Source organism: Stegodyphus dumicola, chromosome 9 (assembly GCF_044657685.1).
Source record: "Stegodyphus dumicola isolate Sdum_Otavi_A_Nest chromosome 9, ASM4465768v1".
Taxonomy (NCBI): domain Eukaryota; kingdom Metazoa; phylum Arthropoda; class Arachnida; order Araneae; family Eresidae; genus Stegodyphus; species Stegodyphus dumicola.
This window is the reverse complement of record NC_140776.1, coordinates 24,537,381-24,556,782: the sequence shown is the minus strand read 5'-3', so window position 1 is coordinate 24,556,782 and position 19,402 is coordinate 24,537,381. Positions and strand designations below refer to the sequence as shown.

Below are 19,402 nucleotides of genomic sequence, written 5' to 3'. Positions count from 1 at the left end.
GCAACAACAACAAAAAGGTAACAACAAACAGTTTTTCACAGACGATTCAGTATTTCTCATTCAATTAATTCAGATCTCACTTCGTAACAAGGGAAAAATACATAAAAACTCAAAATGTCTGTATTGAAAATTATGAAGTAAATCTTAAACACTTATTTCCTAGAATAAATTCCAGAATTAATTAATCATGATTTAATTCGCAATAATAAAAGGAGGCGTTATCTTTGTTTGGCAACAAATCTTATATTCTGCTGTTTCAAATGTAAACAAGCAACGGCCGCCATGGCAAAATTATTAGGCTTAGTGGCACTTGAACAACTTTTAAATTGTTGATAATTCTACAAATATAGCATACAGATTTACTAAAGGCATAAAAACCTTAATCGGAAGATAAGAACAACATAATTCAATCATTTTTAAAGCAAAAAATGCACAATTTACAAAAATATAAGAATAAAGAAACTGAGATCACTGAGCCGAATAACAGAGTGGATATATTTATATACATTTGGTGCTGCCGATAGCAAATAAAATACGAGGAGCAAACTACATGTTATGGCAGTCCTATATACAAAATGTCAACGTTCTGAGGCTACTCGTTTTTGAGTTATGCGAGATACGTACGTAAGTACAGACGCCATGAAAAATTCTCTTCAGAATTTATTTTAAAGCAGTTTTATAATTTTTTTGGAGGAAAAGAGTCTTTTATTCTGTCCTTACGTACAGATGTCCCGCAAAAACATCGTTAAATTGCATTCGATATCGATCAAAATGGATATTTTCGTTGAAATATGCTGCCTGAAACTTTTCGCGATTACAATAGTTCCTTTTTACTTCGTACAAGGAAGTAAAAAGGCCTTATTGTCTTGGAATTTACGATTTAGAAGGATAGGGAAGATAAAGAGATATCAAATGGAACATTTAAAACACACAACTTGTATGTAAAATATTTCTGTACATACAATAAAAATCGTTTAAAAATGTGCAAACAGCCTCTGCGTGCCGTAAGAGAATGGTGGTATTTTTGTTAGTTTATATGTGTTGAGTAAAGGGCTCTGATTAATAAAACAAATGGGCAGTCCTTTGAATTTTAATCAAAATAAGTATTCCAGAAATGTGCTGATCATTCTTTGAAAATATTTGTCATAAAATTCTGCATGAAGATCTAATTATGCTTACGAAAAAAACACATATTAAAAATATTCACATACTTTTATTTCACTCACTAATTGACATCATTTATTGAAACTGAATGTACAATTCAGGAAAGAAGATATCAGCCGGAAGCTCTCCGAGAGCTTAACAAACCTGGAACTGCAAGATGAAGTTTTGCATCACAAATCAATTCTTTTGTCGCATCTCGGGGGCCATTCCAAATGGTTTCAGCCATCAGAGAGGCAGTGAGAGTTTATGACCTCGTAACAGCCTTTTTTCTGATACTTTTCTGCAAAGATCATGACGAACATTCTATCACAGATATTATATCGTTCAGAGAGCACTTCAAAAATTCAAAGAGTTTTAGCAGATCAAGTTGCATTTCTTTATGAGCTTGGGCCTTAGATGGTCTCTGGATTGACGTATTGAATGCTTTTTTCTTTAGAAATCTTTTAAGGAGCTATAGAAGAACTTTTATACTGTAGCCAGAGAACATTAAAATTCTGAGTAACATAAGTAGAATATAGTGCACAATTGCTCTTCTAATAGTTTAGTTTTGCATTTAGTTAGTCATTTTTATTTCAAATTAGGTGTGGATTGAACATTTATCCTCCTTTTCGTTATTTATGTCTATGTTTAAGCAAACTGAATTTGATATAAAACACCAATAATTTTTATATTTTTTGTTTGCTTTCATAGACTAATCAAACTACATGAAAGTTATTGAGTGAAAACGCAGCATTAGTAATCTTGAAATGGTTTTGGAAATTTTCTACAGTCGACTTGAATTAATTATTTGAATTAAAATTCAGTCAGCATAGCTTATATTTATTAGTAAAATTTAAGTTATGTTACTTAAACTCATTTAATATGAAATTAAAATTCTTAATTAGTAATTTAATTTTTAATAAAATTCTAAATTAATTTTAAATTTGAAAGATTTTAAATGTTTTATTAAACTGAGATAGAAACCTGATCAGAAACTGTACAGTCTTTTGGTATTAAATTTAATGATATGTAAGAGACATATTATAAATCAGTTTGCTATATGTTTTAAAAGAAGGATGTTATACAGTTTTTTGAAATATGTATTTACATGATTTATAGTTTCTTCACATTTAGAAAATGATGAAATGCCAACAAGCATTACAAAGCCAACCTTCGTACAAAATTAAATTAAGTGAAAAATAAAAAATGAAATCAACGCATTTTAAAGCATGCCATGCAGGAGCTATGCCATGTAGCCCATGTCTTAAAGCTATGCTGGAAAACTCATGTAGCTTAAAGCATACCATGTAGGAGCTATGCCATGTAGCTCATGTCTTAAAGCATGCCATGTAGGAGCTATGACATGTAGCCCATGTCTTAAAGCATGCCATGTAGGAGCTATGCCATGTAGCCCATGTTTTAAAGCTATGCCGGATCGAGCAGACTCACATACATGGATCCATTCCTTGTTTAAGAGAAGAATAGTTGTTGGTTAATTGGAATGGTTGGTTAACTGTGTTCTTAATATTTGTAAATGCAAATAACATCAAGTTTAAAAATTCAAATCTCACGTTTCACATATGTGATAAAGTACATGAGCCAGATAAATCCAGCCAATTAAGAGAGAGCGAGAGAAATGTAAGGGAATTCGGTCTTCTATAAACATGCAAGTTAAAAGGAATGAATATCATTATGAATCCTTAAGTAGAACATTAATTTACAAGCTGAGAATTAATGGATTCATAGAGGGAATAAGAAAGGTTAGGTGAGGTCATTTGAATATGGCAAAGCCACTATCTGCCCATGAGTGGGCTTTCTGGAGAAAACTGGCTGGTATTTACATTACACATGGGGGAAAACTACGAAAACCAACTATGCAGTCAGCCCGTTCATCTGGCAAGATTCCAAACCAGGTCGAACTACTAACATTCAGCGGTCTTAACCACTCGGCCACTGGTTCGGCCGGGATGAGAAAGGATGTTGTACATGGTAGTAGATATGTTCAATTGAAAAAGGGTTTAAAATTTGATTCATTTCATTAAAATTAATTTCTTATAGGTCACGCAAATGGATTATTCTCTGAAGCGTGATTATTGTTTCTTCTACGACACTTTGTGGTCCAGCCGGCAGAAAACCTAGCTCCGATTTTCCAGAAAGCACGCTTGAAGCTTGCATTACACAATGCATATATCATTGGATTGACAGTGGAATTCAGATAACCAAGCCAGATGGCAGCTGTATGAACGCCTGGTTCAAGGCAATTATTGCACGCTGCTGTCACCACGAAGAGCACCATGTAAGGCAACCAACAAAGAACGAAGGCCCCAATGATGACACCTAGCTGTCGTGCTGCCTTTGTTTCTTGTCGTAAACTGAGCATACTTCGACGTGAAGGTCTTCGTAAAACAGCACGGGTAGCCCCACATAAGATTCTGAAACTGGAGCTACGACTCGGTGGTGGTAAGTCTGAAGACTGTGGCACTCGTAAGTGCATATCTGTGACTTCCAAGGTTGGAGATGCTTGTGGTTTGCTAGAAGAAAAAAAGTAATTTTCTTATCACGTCTTAAAACTCATATGAAAAGTAAAAATGCATAAAAATTACATTGCAAAAAATGCTTCATTCAAATTTAAAATTAGAAAATTAAATTTTGTCATAGTTAATATGAAATAATACCATTCTAAGCTGACATCTGTACTAAATTATGGGAAAACGTCAAAGAAAGGATCATCGGAAGAAAGAAAGAACCATATCTTCAGTTAAAACTGAATTTTATGTAAGAAACCAGAATGAATGTCCTATCTGTTTCACATTTTGAAATTTTACGCGTCAAAAATATACGAGACATATTTAAGATATTCGTAGAGAAAGAAAAAAAACGTAAACATGGTTCAGAAATATAATCTTGATAAATTTAAAGAAATGTATTTCATATTTATTTGGATGTTTCAAATTTTAGTTGTTTCACATTATTATAGCTATTGATTTCTAACAGCTGAAGCATATAATGCTGTATTCAAGAATTGGAATTTAAAGTTCTGCTTTTTAAATTTAGTTTTTAAAAGGAACATCGAAAACTTAATTAAAAATAAATTTACTTTTATTCTTATGATAAATTTCTCAATGTTTTGAGTTAATCTGGCATTAAATTCAGCATTTGTTTTTATTAAAGAAGATAAATACATAAATATTGATGATGTAAACTTTTAGAGGTTTTTGCAGAACATCTGGAATGAAAGTGTATTTGCATTTACTGAGAAGCGTAAACAAATTTCAAAGTAAACAAGCAGCGAGATAATTTCTTAATTCAGACAAAAATACACTTACGTATTTATCCTACAAGATCTGCTATTTCAAGAGAATTTTAATATGCGTATCATGAACCGTATATAAACAACCAGCCTGGGGCAAAGATTTTGAAAGTAGTTGTCGCCGCAACAAAGTGCATCGTTATGTTGAATAAAATATGCCTGTGTAATGGAAGAACCCCAAAAGAGCACAGCAGTGTCTTTTGCTTTCGACTGTGGAACAGATGTCTTCCAGTACTATATATGAAGGAACGCTGACTATTTAATAGCTAGTATAACTTAGAGCAATCAGAAATAAAGGAATACAATCGACGATTTTGAGAAGACCAAATATTTATAAAGGTAATGCACGTTTACAGTAACTACAGTCACAGTACACCAGGGAGAAAGGGCTTCCAGACATGGCTTAAGATGCTTTCTATGGTTAGCGCCCCACAAGCAAAGAAAGTAAAGGTTTCCCGAAGCAAATGTGGCTCCGCCAGACTGAAGAGACACTCTGTGTATGTCCCTGAAGCTTATTTTAAAGGGGCAATCCATCCACCCTCCGTACCTTTCTGCGCATGTGCGAAATAGCAGGCAAGAAACCGGCATGTCGTCAGCCATATTAGCAATCTTTTACCACGTTGTTCGAAGAGGTTCATTGAAAGTTTTTTTCAGTTCTTTTCTCTGGTTATTTAAGCTGATCATAAGATGGATGTTTCGCAAGGACGATCACCGGAATTCACCCGATTCTCTTTCTGTGAGGTAAGCTTGCTTTTTTAATTCGAAAACCTATCATAGATTTTAAAAATTGATTTTGTATAGTACATTAATTTTGATTCCCAAGCTCCAAAAATATTTTGTCTCATTGTATCACACAGCAGCTAGATTTTCATTCTTAATATATTAACTTTGCATTTTAGCATATGAATCTCAATTTATATAATTAATCATATGGCAAACAAATACTATAGTTTTTGCAGGCATATTGCTATTTCTTTCCAAATTTTTTTACTGAGTTTTAAGCTTTAAAGTCAACTAATAATAATATTACGACAAAACGAGCGATCAGGAATAAATTTGCCATTTATAATAATGCGGCAACTAATGGCATGTATGATTGCATAAATTAATTTTATTAATAAATTGTATTATGCTTCAGCTTTAAATTTATGCTATAATTACCAAATAATTTATCTGAGAAAATTTATAAACTTAGTTAATATTAGTGGCCACTGAAGACTATTTTTAATGTAGTATATTGATAGTTATATACAATTTTTCGTATTTTATGATTATTTTTGAAAATTTTATATTCATTATTATAAAAATATAATTTTGATTTCTCTCAATATTTGATGTGGTTTAGTGAATAACAGACTAACTCAATCTATCTTTTACTTAGCAAACAACCCAAATCCTGGTATCGCTGTAGTGTTTGTGGGACATCTCGAAAAACACCAGACAGGAAATTTTTCAGATTTCCTAAGGATCCTATTAGGTAAATCATTTCTAAGTTTAAAAGAAACTAAGCTTTGATAATTAATAATATATATATATACGAGTATTTCAATTTTTGATAGAGAAGCAAATATTTCATGTATTTGGAATAATTTAAATAAATAGCTTGTTTTTTTCCATTAAGTGTTCCTCATCATGGACAAATAGTTCAGTGTTCTTCTGTAAATATTCAAGATAACTGTGCTTGTGATACAGTTGCTCCCAAAAGTGTTCATACACTTTAAGAATTTGTAAAAAATGCGCTGTAGCCCGGAATTGAATTTGATTATAAAGCCCAATATTTTCTCATATCTCGAAGTGATTTTGAATAAAACCAAATTTTTTAAAAATTTTTTCTTCTAATATTTTAGAGGATAATTTTTGTAATTTATGTATTACAAGCTTGAATGCTGCAGGATATCCTACAAAAACTGACAGAAATTTAACTGCAATATTTCGTAATAGTGTCTGCAGATTTCTTTAAAGTGCACGAAGATTTTGAGGTAACTTTTTTGTTACTTTTTAATTATTAATTCCCCCCCAAAGTTTTACTGTATTCTTATAATACTTTTATAGAGTTTTGCTAAGATAAATTTATAGATATTAAAAAATTCTCACAGCACTATTTCACTGAAACATAAGTGTACGAACACTTTAGGGAACCACTACATATTAGTGTGAATAAGGAAGGAAACATTTTAAAGATGCACTTTACGAACAATGTGTACTTTTTATTGGTGCCTTATCCTTTTTTAGTCATATTGTTAACAAAACTGTACAAAGAAATGCTAAATTGTTTAACTAGATACTATGACCGGTAACTACTTAACACAATATCTGCAAAATTATTGGTTTTCGTACATCAAAATAAAATTAGATGAAATGCAATCGTTTCAGAATTTGTTACTAATGTAAAAGGAATTTTTTAACAAGGTTAAATTTCTAATAACACTGAAAAGAGGTTCTTTTAATTAAAGAAAATAAAATTGTTTTTTTGTTTTTATAGATCAAAATAATAGAGAATTAGTATAAATATGTCAGAAATGTAATAAATCATATTATGTACATGAATTTTTCCTTAAATTATAATTTAATGTTTGTTCTTAAAAAATATATAACCCTTCTCGAGATTGTGTAACTAATGTATAAGGAATGTTTTTAGTTTGCTATTTTTCTACTAACACTGAAAATGGATTTATTGAAATTTAAAATATAAAATTAATGTTTTCATTTTTATAGATCAAAACAATGGGCTCCCGCATGCAGTAATCAAGACTTGTTAAATATATCACCAACTAATTTGTATAAAACTGCACTAATATGTTCGTCACACTCCAAAGATCATCATTACTGTTCACCAAAGATGCGATATTTACATTCCTGTGCAGTGCCGACAAAATTTGAACAAACAGGTATCTACAGTGTTTACTGTTATTATTTCAATATGCTTAACAATAGTGCCATCTAAGAAATAACTCATCAATAATAGTGGATCACCTGTCATGTTATGCTCAAAGAATACTGTGCAACAAAATTGATGGTTTGGATCGCCTGTCAAGACTTGTTAAATAAATCACCAACTGATTTGTATAAAACTGCACTAATATGTTCGTCACATTTCAAAGATCACGATTACTGTTCACCAAAGATGCGATATTTACATTCCTGTGCAGTGCCGACAAAATTTTGAACAAACAGGTATCTACATTGTTTATTGTTATTATTTCAATATGCTTAACAATAGCACTATCTAAGAAATAACTCGTCAATAATAGTGGATCACCTGTCATGTTATGCTCAAAGAATACTGTGCAACAAAATTGATGGTTTGGATCGCCTGTCATGTTATGCTCAAAGAATGCTGTACAACAAAATTGACGGTTATTAGTCGAAATATTGACTGTTGATTTTTGGCAAAATTAAAATTATGTAAAATCCAAGCATACAGCATTTTTAGAATTATTATATGTATAGTGAAGGTGGAAAATAGGCATTTCTTGCAATTGCTATTTAAAAGAATTAATTTCTAATTTCATAATTTGAAACAATCTTCATCAGGATGAGCTGCAGCAATATTTATTTGATTCAGTGGATTATTTACAAAACTTCTTAATACCTATAGGTTTGATTTTCAAGTTAAGTATTTAATCTTATATTAATAAATGTGAGAAGTATTGAATATTTTATGAACAAAAAGAATGAAATTAGTTATTTTAGTAATTTATGTGCAACTTATGTAAGACTTTTTAAATGTAATCTTGTATTTGTTAATTTAAGTGAAATGCTTTTGGCTTTTGGTTGCAAACTTTGCTCTTTTTTCATAATGGTCATTCCAAATAATTAAAATTTCTCTTTTTTTTTCTTCTTTAAAGTTGAGGTCAGATAATTGTAATGTATTTCAGTGTTTTCAATTTATTTAGGGGTACTTTTAATTGTTTTTAATTATTTTTTCTGTTTTGGTTAGTTATATGCAAATTTTGCTTGTAAAATTTTAAATATGGATTCATAAAAATGCATTATGTGTTGCATGGTATGTGTTTTCTTCTTTTTTAAGCTTACAGAATTAAATGTACTCATTGGTCAAATAATTCTTTATTAAATAGATTTTTGGCAAAATTAAAATTATGTAAAATCCAAGCCCAAGCATACAGCATTTTTAGAATTATTATATGTATAGTGAAGGTAGAAAGTAGGCATTTTTTGTAATTGCTACTTAAAAGAATTAAGTTCTAATTTCATAATTTGAAATAATCTTCATCAGGATGAGCTGCAAAAATATTTATTTGATTCAGTGGATTATTTACAAAACGGCTTAATACCTATAGGTTTGATTTTCAAGTTAAGTATTTAATCTTATATTAATAAATGTGAGAAGTATTGAATATTTTATGGACCAAGAGAATGAAATTAGTTATTTTAATCATTTTTGTGCAACTTTTATAAGACATTTTAAATGTAATCTTGTATTTGTTAATTTAAGTGAAATGCTTTTGACTCTTTGTTTTCATAATAGTCATTCCAAATAATTAAAATTTCTTGGTAATTTTTTTTTTATTTTATTTTAATTTTTTTTATTTTTATTTTTATTTATTTATTTATTTATTTTTTTTTTTTTTGAGGTCAGATAATTATAATGAATTCAGTGTTTTCAATTTATTTAGGGGTACCTGTAATTGTTTTTAATTATTTTTTTTGTTTCAGTTAGTTATGCAAATTTTGCTCATAAAATTTTAAATATGGAGTTATAAAAATTTATTATGAATTATATGGTATGTGTTTCTTCTTTTTGAAGCTTACAGAATTAAATGTACTCATTGGTCGAATTATTCGGGATTAAATAGATTTTTGCAAAATTAAATCCAAGCTACAGCATTTTTAGAATTATTATATGTATAGTGAAGATGGAAAATAGTCATTTTTGTAATTGCTATTTAAAAAAATCAATTTCTAATTTCATAATTTGAAATAATCTTCATCAGGATGAGCTGCAACAATATTTATTTGATTCAGTGGATTATTTATAAAATTTCTTCCTAGGTTTTAATAACACCTGGAAGGTTTGATTTTCAAGTTCAGTATTTAATCTTGTATTAATAAATGTAAGAAGTATTGAATATTTTATGAAAAAGTAATGAAATCACTTATTTTAATAATTTATGTGAAATTCTTTAAAAGGCCTTTTAAGTGTAATTTTGTATTTGTTAATTTAAGTGAAATGCTTTTGGTTCTTGGCTGCAAAATTTGCTCATTGTTTTCATAATGGTCATTCCAAATAATTGTCTAAAAAATGTCTTGGTATTTGTGAAGATGCTTAAAATTATTTTGCATGTGTATATTCTAAAACTTGAGAAATGTCAATAAAAATCATTTTTTTTTTACCTCAAATGTGTTATTCTTTGTTTTAATATTTAATAATATGCTTGATATGAAAAGAAAAATAGCGTTATTTATGTAATTAATTGCAGATTTGTTAGAAATCTAACATCACAGCAGTAGTTAATTTTGTTTTCTATTAATTCTGATGTTAGTTATAAATTAATGCTAGATATTACGTATATCAAAAGAATAACAATTCTGTGAGTTTACAGAAAGAAGAGTTAAGGGGTAAAATAAGGAATATAAAAATAATAAAATTTATTTATTTATTCATTTATTTTGCAATTGAATTTTAGGATGTTCTATGCGAAACATCTAGACGATTAAAGATAAAAGATCAGCTACACAATTTATCTGAAATGTATGAAAATAAAACATTTTGAGGAATTTCAAAGTAAAAAAAATTACTATCTCCTCGGACTGCGCTATTTAAATTCCACCCTGCGCTGCTGTTTCACTGCATAGCAGCCGTGGCTCCTCCATATAGCGGCGCAGAGGCGAAACAAGTTTACATTGCGTCTATGGAAGCTTTCATTCTTTTGCTTAGAGATTCTTTGCCACAAGCCCCAGCCGCGATCCAAGCAAGCATACCTAGGGATACAATTATGATGCACACAGTCTGGGAGAAAGAACAAAAGTCAATAGCGATCGGCAAGCGGTCACCAACAAAGAGTACACAGATACGTTGTAGACTGTCGCCCAGTGTTGACCAAGGGAGAGCCAAACCCCCTAAGGCAATCTTCGATATCAAACCATGTAACGTCCTCGCAACCAACGGCAGACAAACAGTACTAGTATGGTCCATGCCGACCCTATTTCTCCACCGAAACATCGATGGTTCTAGTCACTGTGAAGACTGATTATTTGTCCCAGAATTCGAGTCTGTCTAGGTACAGGTCTAAGCCAGAACTCCAGGAGTTGCTTTTCCAGTAGACTCCCCCTAGGAGAAATTAAAAGTTACATAAAAATGATGACTTCAGATATATAATCGTACTATGAGAAATTTGGATATTTGTCGTTTTCATTGATGCAGCAGTAAACATCTGGCATGAAGTTCTTTCTATAGCAAAATTTCGCACATTGGATTCCCAGTGTATATTCAGAAAAGAATAAAAGGCTAAATACTGGCTTACCAGTTATCACATTTGCAGTTTATAAGGAACATTGGACTATATGTTTCAGAAGAATTATCTTAGATGAAAAAATTGTTGACATATAAACAAGAAGAGGTAACATCTTTCTTTACTACCTCCATAAGGGCAAAGAGTAAAATTAAAGATTTACATTGCATAAAATGTAAATGCTATCAATGAATATGGTGCCTTCCTCATGAGTTTTTCTAGATGGTAGAAAGAGAGTCACCGATAATTTGTATCAGAATGCTATGAACTTAGTAATGTAAATATAACACATGGCCAAGTACTCATGTTTTCAAGTAAGATCCTCCTTCACAGTAAATATCTACACAGCATACAACGGACTGCCCTTGTTGAAGGATTACATTTGGGATGCATTGAAGTTTTTGTAATTCAGAACTTCTCAGAAATCAACAGATTTTTCATGTCTTTATTATACTGATAAATGGTCTTCTACTAAGCCGATAGTGCAATATACAGTGATTTGAAGCAATACGTAATGCGATACACACCAACCTTGTTATATGATATTAGAATTGAAAGGATAGTTGCATAACAGGGCGACGTTTGAATCGTTCAGGTAAATATTTCTTGACTACATTTTACATTTTAGATAGAAGTATTGTTTTATTATATCTTTACTACATTTATAACTTAAACGAACTATTAAATTATTTGAAATTACTTGTAGCTAAGCACACGATATTTGCTTCTGATTTCAAATTAAATTTCGCTTACTTAAAACAGATGCTATTGCATAAAGAGAAAGAATAAAAAATAAAATGCAAGCTATAATTCAAACGTCAATATTATGATACTAATATTTGGAATTTTGTTTGCTTAGTTTATTAATTTTGTTTTGAATGGGTAAAACTGAGTTATGAATTTGCTATAGGAATGAATCTTTGTGTTTCAACAGAACAAAACAATTAGATATTCAGAACACAAATTCAGCAGTACACTTGTATAGAACAGTGCCTTCGAATTGAAATTCGCGGAAGACTAGGATTCTATGCAAATTCTCTATGATTTTAATTCCATAACTTGAAGGAAAACCAACCATGCAGCTAGCCCAATCGCTTAGGATCGAACCCGGCTCAGATTTCTTGCATAGAGTGGTCTTAAACTATTTAGTCTAAAATGAATAACTAAATAATGTAATTTGTTTCTATAGTTCTTTGAATAACAATAAAAATGTTATTCAGCATGATGATACTTTCATTTTATTACCCATGTAAAGTTTACGAAACATTGCGAAATATTTTGAACGTATTTTCGATATTTACTTTTCTATTGATTCTAAAGTCTCTGCAAAAAGCAGTCGAGAAAGATTAATCTGATCTATCTAGAAGTTTCAATATTCGTTCGTTTAAATTCGTTTTCATTCAGAACACATCCTTAAAAGTCTTAAATAGCGAGAAATGTGGTGAATTGTTCCAACTCGGATCATAAATCAAGAGTTAATACTTCAAAAGACGTCATTCTCAGCATGCGTCATTAAATTTATCAGCAGAATGTGATTGAATTCAAATTACAGTTCCTTACGATTGATGACATACCTAAATGCAATAACTATCCATTAATTGTGACAAATATTTTATTTCCGACATTTACAGACAAACATTTTTAATAGTAATGATTTTTCCCTCGTTTACAGATTCTGAACTCGGTTATATGGGATCATAAGAGGGGCACGGAAAGTTATTATTTCATTAATTGATATCTTTCTCACAAAATTACAATTTCAAGCACCTTTTCATGTAATTAATATGTACTTGTTTTTAATTAATATTATTATGAAGGGCTTTGGTTTTGGTTGCTTATTATGGCAAAGCACACTAGGGCTAACTGCCTAAGAGGAGAGATGGATGCCTAAGAGGAGAGATGCCTAAGAGGAGGATAACTGCCTAAGAGGGTCATGGAGGACTTTCTTTTATTCTGAAAGGAAAAGAAAACACAAGTAAGGATATTTAAATAAAAATGCCTCCCAAGCCTCCGAGCTCAGAGTTTAGCTCGTCTTCGCTATTACTAACCTTCTCTGAAACATGTAACTAAATTCGAGATGTGCCCGTGGACGGCGAGTATATTTTTAAACCATCAGATTCTGCGCCACTCATCGTCAAATAACCCGAATGTAAACTAAAAATTAAGGTAACGTATTGTTTTTCGTAACTTTCATAGCAGGAGGCAAGGCAAAGAAAATATGATAACTTTCATGGTGATAAGCTTCTGAAAATCCTGCCCAGCCCACGACCTTCAAGTCATCGACAAAAAAAAAAAAAAAAAAAAAAAAAAAAAAAAAAAAAAAAAGGGGGGGTGGCTTTCAATAGTCTATTTCTATATTCTGGATAATTTCTTGGTTCGTTGACTGGATAAAGCTTGTTACGCTGGGTGGCAAAAACTTATCACAGTTTCTCACACTTCAGAACGTTAGCCCTTCACATATTTCTTCTTTCATATATATATATTACTATCAGAATTAATTAAGAACTATAAAATTGTTTACAAAGCTTACATTTAAGTAGTAAGAAGAAGTAGACTAGAGAATCTCAGAGTTTCTGACTAGTGCGCATTTGCCTTTTGAACTACGTTTCTGTAAGCTGTTACTACGCTCATCCGTATTACGGGCCCATGATAGCTTCGCCAGCTAATTCGATATTTAGGGGCCAACTACTTAGAATTTTAATAACTTCGAATATATCGCTTTAGTTAAGTCTTATTTGTTATTATTTTGAGTTCATGCCGACTTTAATAAAAACTTTAATAATATAGTAAACAACATATCTATTAGACTTAAGTGAGAATTTTTAATTTATTGACGGAAAAAATTATACTATACTTATTAGAAAGCAAATTAAATGCTTAAATGTTCTTGATGTTTCAGTTTATTTTTCCTGACGTATATAATTTAAAGTTTTCTTTCCGCGTATTTCCTGTGTTTATTTTAAATCTATTTACTTCAGGCGTGATAAAATTTTAATTTCAATGTTAAATAATTCCAAGCACAGGAATGAAAGTTCTCATTTTACGTGCATGCATCCTAAATGAAAGAAACAAAATAAAGTATTAACAAGTTTCCTCTTTTAGAAGGGAAGATAAGATGACTAAAATAGCTGCTTTATTATTACCACGAGCACATTGAAGTTCTATGCTAATACAAGCAAAGAACTAATTAAATTATGCAAAGGCAATCAATGCGTTTATATTCTTAAAAAAGCAGATACTCCTCACAGTCATGGATCAAATTTTTATAAATTTAAATTTTCACAGCGCAGCTTCGTGTAGCTGAAAGCTACGCAATCAAAATTATTTGTGCTAAATAGCATATTCATTACAGAATGCTTTTTGGTGTATGCGAGGTCAATGACTCACGTCTTAAAAATACTATTTTGGTTAGACTGATTTTTGGGTACCTACCGTAATTGTATTATATTTCGAAAAAGCAGTTACTTATACAGTTATAGCCCAGAAGGGCTATTAATTTTCTTTTGGGGATTTTGTGCTGAAAACTTTAAATGCTTGTTGGCTTAATTGTTACCACCAAATATTATAGCCCAATATTATATTTAAAGAAATTAAATAATTACGAATCTGCATGAATATATGTATATTTCTCGCATTGTGATAAAACGACGGTACCTAGAGCCATCCAATTTTGAATAACGTACGTTTCCACCCGAATATGGGCATCTGGAAGCACAAATTTCAAATTTGGAATTGTTTTATGATTTTCAAAATTTATAAAACTTTAACGAATTTTTGATTAACAAGCTCAACGATTTCAAAGCGAGCAATGGCAACACAACGAAAAAAAAAACATTTTTATCCTTAGCGCGCGAGACTGTGTATCGGAAATTCTAAAGATATGCTCATTTTAAAATTATTTTGCGATATAGCTGTTGGACTAATTTTATGTTTAAGTGCGATGAACATGATATTTCTTAAATAAAGGGTGACCCACAAAACGTTAAGAAAATCTGAAAGCTTTCAGATTTTTTTTGTTCCTTTTGATCATAAAATTGTCTAACTTAATGAAAAAATTGTTGCCGTCTCCGTACTGTTAAAAACATTTCTTTATGAAAACATTCAGTGAAGTGTGGTAGAAATACCACCAAAGCAGTGTTTAAGATAGCTGAACAAAAGCTTTCATAATAATGAATATCCCAAATAAGATTTCAGGTACATCTTGTACAAAAACAAATTGGGACAGTTCTATATCTCCCGTTCTACAGGACCCGATTTAACTTTCGTTTTCCATGTCTCGAAAGCGCACTTAATAATATCCAGCGTGTTTGTAAAGTCTCTATGCATTTTTGCTTAAACAGACTTTTCTGAAATATAAGTCATTTACATGAAAACAGAATAGAACACTAAATTAATACAATTTAACGAGTTTTTAGGCACAACTGGCACCGTTCCACTATACTCCGGACTACCTTAGGTAAAGTTGTTGGTGTAATTTAAGCTGCTGCAGCGAAAACTCACTATTTTAATTGTTCAAAAATTTCAAAATTTAATATCTAGGCGTAATTTGAGTCGTAGAATCGAAATATTGAAAACCATTGGTATGTTATGTCAAAAAAATTGCAATTTTGTGTCAAAATACCTATGTTATAATAATGCTACATATAAATCTAATAAATATCCTAAGTCGAGCTTTCGAGTCATGGAAAACGCAAGTTAAATTTCGACAATGGATACAGTAGAACGGGAGGTAAAGAACTGTCCCATTTTTTTTTGTGCAATGTGTACTTAATGAACATGAACGTATGATTTTATGAGACCCTGAGCAATATTATCAGAGCGTAAGAGGTTCCCAAATTACTCAGAAATTATGATAAAAAATCATTCTTTATTTTGCCATTTTAATGCATCAAATTATGGTAGTGAATTATTCTAAAACACAGTGGTATACTTTACTCTACTTTTAATTAAGTGCATGAGGGATAAATCTTTTGATGTTTGAAGTTTAACTGAGAAAAACTTCGGATTTAGGGTTGCTGGATTTATTATTGGAAAAATATTTTAGCTATATATTTTGGTGACAGTAATGGCGAAAATATTTCCTAACTGTAAGAAATTTTCCACTTCATTGGTAAAACAGATAGCTTTGGCTATAAAAGACATACTTTACAGCTCCTAGTAAAAATAACGTTTTTTAAAAAATATGTCAGTAATACTTCACATTTTTATATTTTCTACTTTCTTGGTTAAATGTAACGTAAGCTCAATGAAAGGATATTAGTTAATAGCTCTGGAGTTTAATAAATCGGGTATTGAGTACGAGCAACTTTATTGACTCTGTTTTCCTTATTTTAGAATCTAGCCTATTTTGAAATACTTTAGCACTGATTTTTAAAAAAATTAGGTAATAAAAATAAGAAAATTGTTACAAAGTAATAGAAAAAGTGTATGTGCTATTTTTTAAAAATAAAGCTCAAGTCGGTTCCAAGCGTTAATTGCTTTTCTGTGAGTAGTTAAGTCCCACAGCTTTACGATAAATATTAAATTTTTATTGCTTGAATTTATAAAAGAAAATACATACATTAAACATTTGAAGTAGGCCATTTTGTCAAAAGAGAGGCTTAAGGTATCAAAATTAAGATTTTTATACCTCGAGAAAATGTATTTTTTCAAGCAGGTAATTTCTCTCTCTCCATTGTCATTAATTTTTAACTTATAAAAAGAAGTCTGTTAACCTCAGCCAGCAACAACGTTTTTTCATGTGCTCAAAGTATTAGAGAAACTGTTTTATTCAATCGACATATGATTTGCTTCATTATTTAGTTCATTAAAAGTAACTTTTCGATAATCACTTATTAAAGTAAGTTATGGAGTTAAAAAAAAGGTGCTTCACTTATATTGATTCTGATATAAACAACGATCATTAATTCTAGAAATATCGATAATCACATCTGCATTATGTATTAAATGCATGTGAAAAAAAATGTGACTTCCTGTTTAATTGGTGACTCTTTTAAACTTAATTTGTCTGAATTATTCAAATGTTTTACTTTCGTTATTTCGATTTTTTTATTATTATATTATTAGTTTTTTATGGTTCTCTTGCCAAATAAGTATTTTTAATATTAAATTTAATGATTCTCGAAATGAATTAAAAAACACAGATAATTATTTATATAAGGTTGTAAGGTGTATTTTAATTTTTAGTTTTGAAATCTTTTCCTTTCAATTCTTGTTTCCCATTTACAACTCCTTATCAGAATGAGTTTTTAGAACCGCGTTGTAGTACTTAAGGAAGGTTCAGCTTACTTCAGTAGAAGAGCTTAGGCGTCCTTAGTAGGCGTATTGTACTTGCCTAATAATCGCCGGCTAATTTAATTAAGGGCAGCTTAATTAAATTATCTGTTATTAAATTTACATTAGGTAATCGTGTCTAGCTTCGGCTAAGTCAGTTTAGTTTAGTATGAGATTAGTTTTTTATTTTTCTTATCTCCATTTGAAGCCCGAGTGGAGGCTTTCTTGTACGCCGGGGAAAGGCACTTTATTATTTCTTTGAGTGAAGAAAAGAGTATTTTAAGCTTTCTCTGGTAGTTATATAAGTAAACTCAGCAATAAGTCCTTCCACAGTTCAATAAGTTCCTCTACATTCAGCATAGATGAAGCAGTGAAGAACATTATTAGGTTTTAATTTATACTTCTGAGAAGTCAGAGCAAATCAAACTACTCTCTCTTATTACGTGGATAATAAAAATGAGATTTGCCAAACATGCCGAATTAATATTTAAAATAAACATCCCTCATGTATATGACAAAGCAGAAAACATAGAACCATACTGAAATACATACATATTAAGGCCACTAACATGACAAAAATAATAATATTTCGAACAAAGGAATTCATCAATTATTAATTTTATTTTGACTAAGAAGTTTTAAGTTTTTATGCTGCACGTGTCATGTAGGTTTCTATTATATTTGTATAATATTACCTTTGTTAAAAATGGTTTTTGTTTTATTTTTATGCATAAGACAGATTTCCTATTTTATCAAACTCAATCTGCTCATACAAGATGTTTCACCTCTGATAGAGCTTTATAAAGTTTACAAGCAGTCTTTATAGTCTAAAAATTTAAATTTTTATTATATCTGAATGATATAAATAGCAGCGTAGTATATTGCAGATAATATGTGCAAGTCATTTCTTATGTATTGGCTTTTAACGAATTGTTTTGAATTGTATATCACAATAATATTATGCATTTAAATGCTTACATATATTTCATATGTAAGTGTATTATTATGTTATTTTCCTATTTTCGTATGTACAATACTGTATTATTTTGCTATGTGCCTATGTAAAGGTCTCGTAGGATACTAAGTCAGTAAGTTAGTAAGTTTTCGTTATATATATTGCAATGGAGTTTGTAGAATCACTGGCACGAACGCCTAATGGTATGACGCCTAGGTATCGGTATATAATTTACCTTGAAACGCTAAGTTTGTATTATAGAATTCACGCACAGTTTACGGTGTTCAAAGTATTTGGATCATTTGTGTGTTAACGGATTACCATTATCATTTTGACCATGTTTCGAGAGATAGGTTTCTTTGCGGGGGAATAGTTTAATTTTGCTCACCTACTTCATTGGAAGTCGTCACAGAGCCGCAGTCACTCACTTGAGCACTGATAATTTACTGCGGTAGTGAAATCAACCTGTAAAAGTGCTCAAAAACCTAGAAAGTTTCATTCAACACTTTGTTAGAAGAAAGGCAGCCTTGACCGCGGGGGTGTACAATTAAGTGTCCACAAGACTAGAACCATCGTTTATTCGTCAGTAGGCTCAGGCTGGGCAAGGACCATATGTTACTATATTGTCTACCCTTGTCTTTGCCCGTGAGATGGTGAGATTTCAAGAGGTTGTCCTTTGGGATTTGGCTTCCCTTGGTCAACGCTTATGAGCTGACTACGTTGTATTTTCTTCTCTTTGTTGGTGGATGCATGGCCGTCCATCCCTGACTTTGCGTACATAAACCCAGACTGTGTGAACATATAAGTCCTTCTGGGTCTAATGGAGCGGCGGTTAGTCCTCCTTCGATCACCACTAGGAGTTCGATTAACCCTGTAAAGCACTTAAATGAAGCCAGGTCTGGGTGCCCTTCTCCCTAGTGCACTGCACTGTGTCTAGGTATTTTGCGTAGTTGGGTCCTGTGGTTCTTCACTCACATTGGTTGACTTGTCAGAAACGCATGTATGAACGCAACGTTTCCAGAATTCTCAGCTATTGTGGCAAGAAACCTATCCTACAACTTAAGGGCCGTCTCCACTGGGGTTTATCTGAGCTAACGGAGACAACTGACGTAGCCGACCTATATCCAAAACCATTCTTTCTAGGTTTATGAGCATTCTTTTCCCTATTGAAAAATTTAACTGCAGGCATAGAGGATCTAGTTAAAACATGGAACTGACTCAGTTAGCTCAGATAAACCCTAGTGCGAA

At 31.1% G+C, this 19,402-nt stretch overlaps 2 protein-coding genes across 2 annotated transcripts in view; one reads left to right on the top strand and one right to left on the bottom strand.

The window, feature by feature from the left end:
• Positions 1-1,143: 1,143 nt before the first annotated feature.
• The window catches only part of LOC118187706 (histamine H1 receptor-like), a 597,689-nt gene continuing 579,430 nt past the window's right edge, over positions 1,144-19,402 (bottom strand). The window contains exon 5 of the mRNA XM_085823285.1: positions 1,144-3,674. Coding sequence (XP_085679411.1) covers positions 3,203-3,674 — 472 coding nt within the window. The 3' untranslated portion in view covers positions 1,144-3,202. The remainder of the gene's footprint in view (positions 3,675-19,402) is intronic.
• On the top strand, positions 4,906-9,788 carry LOC146995313 (uncharacterized). The gene is made up of 3 exons (XM_085823284.1): positions 4,906-5,194; positions 5,835-5,930; positions 7,169-9,788. The coding sequence occupies exons 1-3, from the start codon at positions 4,953-4,955 to the stop codon at positions 7,395-7,397; spliced, it is 567 nt and encodes a 188-aa protein (XP_085679410.1). The 5' UTR covers positions 4,906-4,952; the 3' UTR covers positions 7,398-9,788.

Bases quoted from the DNA above. Each gene is read 5' to 3' on its own strand.
- LOC146995313 (XM_085823284.1), top strand. From the start codon at position 4,953: ATGTCCCTGAAGCTTATTTTAAAGGGGCAATCCATCCACCCTCCGTAC. The intron at 5,195-5,834 runs GTAAGCTTGCTT...TCTTTTACTTAG, and splicing joins CCCGATTCTCTTTCTGTGAG to CAAACAACCCAAATCCTGGT. The intron at 5,931-7,168 runs GTAAATCATTTC...TCATTTTTATAG, and splicing joins TTTCCTAAGGATCCTATTAG to ATCAAAACAATGGGCTCCCG.